The following is a 6,423-nucleotide window of genomic DNA, read 5'->3' as shown; positions in this document are numbered from 1 at the left end:
CGACTCTTCGAAGCTGACCGACCGTTCGGTGGTCACCGACAACCGAGACGTCAAGTCGCTAGCGACGGTTGACGAGTACTCGGTGGATCCGCGCGTCGACTTTGCCGGCGTTGCTGGTACCACTGACTTGGATCCGTTCGCCATCTTGTTTTTGTTGTTCTTGTTCTCTTCTCTCTTCTTCTTCCTTCTCTCCTCAATGCTCGTTAAGGGGCAATACCTACACAGACCGTAACAACAAACACTCGGTCACACCAGTCCCGAGTCGCGGCACCAGTTGTCGTGTAGGAATTCACGATTTTACGAGTCCTCGTCCCTCAGCCTCGACAAATGGGACGAGTCCTACCAACAACACACGCTTCCCTCGAAAGGTCGGCGAAGATTGTTGGGATTAAACCTGAAGACCAGGTCCGATCCCTTACACCGGGCTGGAAATATGCCTTGTGTTGAAGTATCGGTCAGGTAGGTAGAGCCCACACACATGCACCGCCAGCCACGAGCAACGGCTGGGGTGCGTAAATATAAACGCTTTCGCGCTAAACCCACTGTGGTCCCTCAGAAAGGAAGGGTACCGGGCCGGTCAAGGCCTTTGACAGGGGCGCCGAGGTTAAACCTCGGCCAAAGAGTCAAATACACTGGGGGGCCACGCCACGCACCCAGGTCAACGTACCAACGTATAGGGAGGACTCTCTACCTCCCAACACTCGGCCACTATCCACTCTTGGCCTTACCAGGGCGAACTCTCGGTCAATGTACCTTAAGCTCACCGGCAGACATACCCCGCGTCGGCCGAGCGTATCCAGACCCTACAGCTAAGCTAGCTAGACTTACCGTAGACGGACTTGACCCTGATGGCTTGGGGGGGAATATTCTGCTCTGATTTAATAGTTAGAGGAGGTGAGGCCTCGACTATAACTAATCCCTAATGTCTATACAAATATCTAATATGGACCGAGCCTTCGGTCTAATCCTACAACCGGACGAGCCTTCGTCTTAAGTCCGGATTCCTAATAGGAGGCAAAAAGGGTATCCACTATGACTACCTGGAGGGCTCGGCGGGAATTTATTAGGACCCGCCGTGCCCCACAGTCACTAACTAGCTTTCTGTCACTCTGGCGCGGTAAATGTGAGTAGCCAATAGGAGACCTCGGTCTTCTCCTCTCAAAGTCTCGATGCCGTTAGACCTCGGTCCGGTGGCTCCACTCCCCAGTCAAAACCCAATCTCACACTTGGGCTATCCATCGTACGACGAATCGTCTTACGTTTTCCAATCAACGCTTTTTTTAGTGCTTCTTGGTTTTAGTATACTAGTGGGTACATCGTATATTGTCTGTCAAAACGAAAGACGGCTTGTCATACGATTGGCCGAAAGAGTGTTCAAAACCAAGTAGGCGATGGTGCCATTGCTATAGACATGGTGGCGGGTCTGTTGAGCGCGCGGCTGGTAGGAGAACCGAGGGCAGGTACCGCGCCGTTTGTGAAGCGCTTGTGCCACCCACAGTCGAGTTGATGATGGCCTATCTCGTTGATTCGACTGCGGATGGCACGAAGTGCTTTCTAGCATGACTAGTAAGATCACACCAGTCCCGATTCTACTGTTCGCCAACTCCGTCGCGTTCACCGATACCACCTCCGTGCGGAGCACGTGCGTCAGCTCCCGCACGAAGGTGTTGTTGCAGGACACTCGATGGCGGCACCATAGCCTACACGAATCGTGAACTTTAGGCAGTGAGGGAGAATCGGCCAGTCTCTCACTGACCAGGCCAGACACAGCCCAACTACAACAACGCGACCTCCTCTACAACGGCGAGAGTTTTAGTGGTGTAGTGCTAGGAAATTAACTTAGAACTTTTCCGTCAGGAGCGAAAGAGGATATCCGCTTCCATTGCGGAGCAATGTTACCCCGCGTTGCCGCTGCGGATGCTAGCGCTGTTCTGGAGCACGCGTGCGGCTTGCCCAACCGCGACGTGGTGCACCCGCTGTCATACCTGCAGATCGTGTTCCTGTGGTAGCTGCTGGGGGCCTCGGTGTAGACAGCGTCCTCCGGCTGGTACAGGAGTGTTACAGCTCCACGCACAATGATAACAGCAGACCAAGGTGAAAACGCTTGGAATTTCTATCCCAAGGCGAATTCCGAACTGACTGCTAATCTAACGATCCTGCTTCTCTGTGAACCCAGGCCGCGGCTCTACGGACAGGTGAGATCACGATTAATCAGGATGGAACCGGTCCAAACACAGCCCGGCCCCCGATGAACGAGCGAGGGGTCGTCGAGGAGCTGGTCTCTGCGAGCATCGTGTTCCATCCTCCGGATCTTCAACGACCGAATGCCATCGCATCCACGCAACTCTGCTCCACGGGAGCATTCTCCAACGCCATGCCCTACGGCTGACACATCGCCGAGCCGTACTGTTCTTCTCTTGGGCTTGTGCTTGCGTCACTTAGACCTCGGGTGTCCTCCTTCTGACGTCGCGTACGCACTCGAGCAGCCTCAAGGTCGCTACTTCAACTGTCCTCAGCCGCAGGCTGCGTGTCCCCGAGTCATCCTCAGCCTAGCCAGGAACACCAACAGGCTGAACTTCGACACCAACTGCAGCAGCTTGACCTACAACAACAGCATTTTGCGCTGTACGAGCAACAACAGCGTGAGTTTACGAGCAGCAGCTCCAGGTTGGGCACCAAGAACAGCAGCGACACGGATGTCACCACAAACAACAGCAAGATGGACTGGATGAGCGGCAACAGATTGGATCTCAACACCACCGCCAGCAGTTTGGACCTCACCCAGCAGCAGCAGCAGCTTGGACAGCAGTCCCGTCATGGAGTCATACCCTCGCGGTTTGTGGTTACGCTTGCCAATGAAAGAGCTTGGATCGACGTAAATGCTCTAAATATGTGGACCGAAGCTGCCACCTGGATGATGTTGTACATTAGGAAACGCCAGAAGCGGAAAATCGCTTGGCACTTTGCGAGACTCGTGCGCAATAAGTCTCAAAAGAAGAATACGAGTAACTAGTTAGACATCGAATTATACTAAAGAAGTCGAACACCATAGATTCTACTTGACAACATACGACGAGATTACAAAAAATCGAATGTAATTTATAGAAACGAGCGCCTAAGCAGGAAACTCAAGTAGACATCCTTCCTAGTCATCTACCCAGTCACTTGGAACAATTCAGATCTACGTGCTTATAGAGACAACGACAGTTCAGTGATGCCAGAGTCGGCGTCACTAAAGCCATCGACACTGTCGTGTGCAGGGTGGTCGTCTAGGGTTTACGCTATACGCTTGTTCCGGGCGGTATCTATCTTGGCTCTGACGACGTTTTTCTTCATTTCTGCTCCAATTGCCAGAAGCCGGTTGTGGAACTGGCGGTAACACAGACCATATTCTTCGCGCAGAGGATGCATCGTAGCATGGTAGTTAGTCAAACTCAAGCAGGCGTGAAATAAGTCGTCGTAGAGAGCTTCATTCCATCGAAACTTCTCCGCGCAAATTCTCCAAAGCCCACACAACCTGCCAAAAATTCTTCACAATCACTCGGTCACTGGAAATGAAAGCGTTCTGCCGTTGCTCTTCCGCGATGAGATTGTTGCCCTTCTTTGGGTGAATGCAACGTACATGATCAGCTAGGCCCTGGTAACCTTTGTCTGCCAACAGCACCCATCAGTCAGGATATTCCGTAGCTAGAGGGTCATTGTCTTGAATCCTATTCTCGCCTTGAAGTTTACGACGAGCGGCCTGGTGGAAAGCTTCATTGTTTCGGAACAGGGTAATGTTGGCTATGTTGTCACGAGCATGGCGCGTGCAATTAATAGCAAGTCCACGCGGGTTTACCGATACCACCACTTTAAATCCATATAATGTGTGTTTCGCGCTGTGAAACGGCATGGCATTAGCCATCGAGCCACATGGGCGATTTGACTGTTGGAAAGTGACGTCTATGGCGTACATGGCACTCGGTACGTTGGGGAATGTATGACCGAGCGGACGTTACCAGCGCTCGCATGCTGGACTAATCAGCATGTGAAGAGACCCATGCTTCGTACAGCTTTGGCGCCACCGCCTCGATAAATACCGTTGTTGTCTTGATGAAAGTTGGCGTCTTCACCTTGAAAATACCAGACAACATCTCCCATGTACCCCTACACTTCATCACAACACACATCATGAAGAAGATATATTTACCCGTGGACGTAAAGTGGCGGCCGCGTCCAACGTTCCAGTAACGGTGAACGTGGCTACGTACTGAGAACTAGAGCATATTCAGTTCTCTGGGTGAAATTTGCAGAATCTGAACACGGCCGCAGCGCCACCGTCTCTGTAGATCTCATCAAGGATGGGGCACGCCGAAGCCACTTCGGTTTCATTGCATTCGGGCTCTGTGTCAAACTGGTTCAGTTCCTCGCGCCGAGCCTTCTCGCGGTCTTCTAGCATCTCCAGCATCGACTGCAGATGCTCCGCTTGCGCAGTGCGAGCACGAGCAGAGCGCCTCCTCGGCGTCGTTCGAGGGCTAGCAGTTGCACGCCGAGACGAGCGTGATGCTGCAGATGCTGGTGATGAGTGACATGTTTGACGTTGCGGGGTGCGCGACGACGAACTCGAATGCAGGGGGGACTGGCGGGACGGCATGGTTGTGAACTTGGAGAGGGGGTAGATAGCTGAGGAGCTATGAAGCGAATTCGAAAGTGAAGGTGTTTATTTCGAATGACCGCTCCCCTTCGGCAGTTACACCCAGTGATAAGGTAGAGAGGCCGGTGGAAAGTAGATGTGGTATGAGCGCATGCACCCGATTGATTATCATCTGGCATCTCAATAGCGTTTGACCGGCAGATATACTAAATCAATGCCTCAATTCTTATGTAGCGATGTCACTCACGACGAACGCGATAACGTCTACAAAGCTCTAATGATGCGAACAGTCACATTTTGCGCAATGACTTGAAGAATAAGCATGTCGAGCTGATATACTGCTTGCTGTGCTTCGAGAGGATGATGTACCCCTTTGGCAAGTGGTAAGATACCACAACATCTGGAATCCAACCACCCCATTGAGTTACAGACGTACTACTCCGTCTCAAAATTGATGTCCCATCCCACTCTTGTTTTAGTCTCGAAATGATGTCCTCAAACTGTATTTGATTTAACTATGGCGAGTAGGCTGCTCCCTGTAATGCTGCGACATAATTACGGCTGTTTTGGGGGAGCACTGAAGGCTCAGAGGCAGTCTTCCCTCCCGCTGAAGCTTCGCTTTGGCCATGTGAGTAGGCTTGAACGTGTTGCCTCCTGTATCCTGAATGCACAAGTCCATCGACCCCTGCAGGCTTAAGAACGCGGCATTAATTGTAGATGGCGGCAGCTCCCAGTACGCTGCTGTAACGGCATCAATGAGATCATCAAAGCAGCGAGGTGTGCGCAGACGTTGGCGGGCTTGTATGGCTGTGAATAAACCTAAGTCCAAGCAGTTGAGATCCGAGGAGTTCGGCGGTTGGCAGCACAGCTCGATATCCAGCTCCTGCTGCTGCACAGCGTCGGCAAACTGAGCATCGTCGACGCTAATATGCGCAGGAGCGTTGTCTTGCTGCACGTGCACATGCACACCGTCTCTTGCGGCCGGCCAGCGCTCGCAAACAGCAGGTAGAAGCTTCTCAATCAACATTGCACGATAGGTACCTTGGTTTACGCGGCCTTCCTTGGTCACGATTGTCCCCCCGGACGCCTGGTACTGCTGCGGGTAGCAGCTTCCCGCACGGTGAAGGGCCATATGCCTAGCTTTCCGCCGAAAAAGGAGCCCGAGGCCTCACCCCATCTTGGTCTTCCAACCCCAGCAAGCATCATCACCTTTGTGATGTAGCGCTTGGACCGAACTTGGCGGTGGGGCGCTGCTTCGCCAGGAAGAAGATAGTATCGACGCCGGACGGCTGTCATGTAGAATAGTTTTTCGTCTACATGAATGGTGTCATTCATGTCTCTAAACAGCAAAGACAATGGCTCAACATGCCCGATTCACCAGGTTAGTCTTACTACCTTGTTCTCTTCCGTCAGAAGTGGCTTTACATTGCTAGTGTGTGCCACGAGCTGCCCGTCCTTGACACGACGCTGCAAGGTTGCTCTCGACACACCGCATGCCATCGCCGCAGAGCGCAATGTGCTGCGCTGCTCCAGCGGGGTAATCCGCAGCCGCTCCAGCTTGGCCGACAAATCCGCCATTGGCGGCCGCGTTCATGGCGGCGCGACTCAGCACACAGTCGGCCCGACTTGGCCTCCTCCTCCTTCGCGCGCCGCCACAACCTTGAGATCGTGCGAGGGTTGACTTGGCACTTGTCCGCCACCGCCTTCACGGCGCCTCGTCGAGGAACGCCGTTCACCGATCGCTGCAGCAGCGACACAATGACCTGCTCGCGCTCGATGTCAGTGAGCTT

General features: G+C 53.1%; 1 protein-coding gene across 1 annotated transcript; it reads left to right on the top strand.

The window, feature by feature from the left end:
* Positions 1–1,892: 1,892 nt before the first annotated feature.
* IUM83_18542 (uncharacterized protein) lies at positions 1,893–2,389 on the top strand (the record flags this gene model as incomplete). Its single annotated transcript, XM_067943548.1, has 2 exons — positions 1,893–1,994; positions 2,177–2,389. The coding sequence occupies 2 exons, from the start codon at positions 1,893–1,895 to the stop codon at positions 2,387–2,389; spliced, it is 315 nt and encodes a 104-aa protein (XP_067792908.1).
* Positions 2,390–6,423: the final 4,034 nt, after the last annotated feature.

The sequence above is a fragment of the Phytophthora cinnamomi genome, assembly GCF_018691715.1.
Source record: "Phytophthora cinnamomi strain GKB4 chromosome Unknown Contig32, whole genome shotgun sequence".
Lineage (NCBI taxonomy): Eukaryota > Oomycota > Peronosporomycetes > Peronosporales > Peronosporaceae > Phytophthora > Phytophthora cinnamomi.
This window is presented reverse-complemented; position numbering and strand designations above follow the sequence as displayed.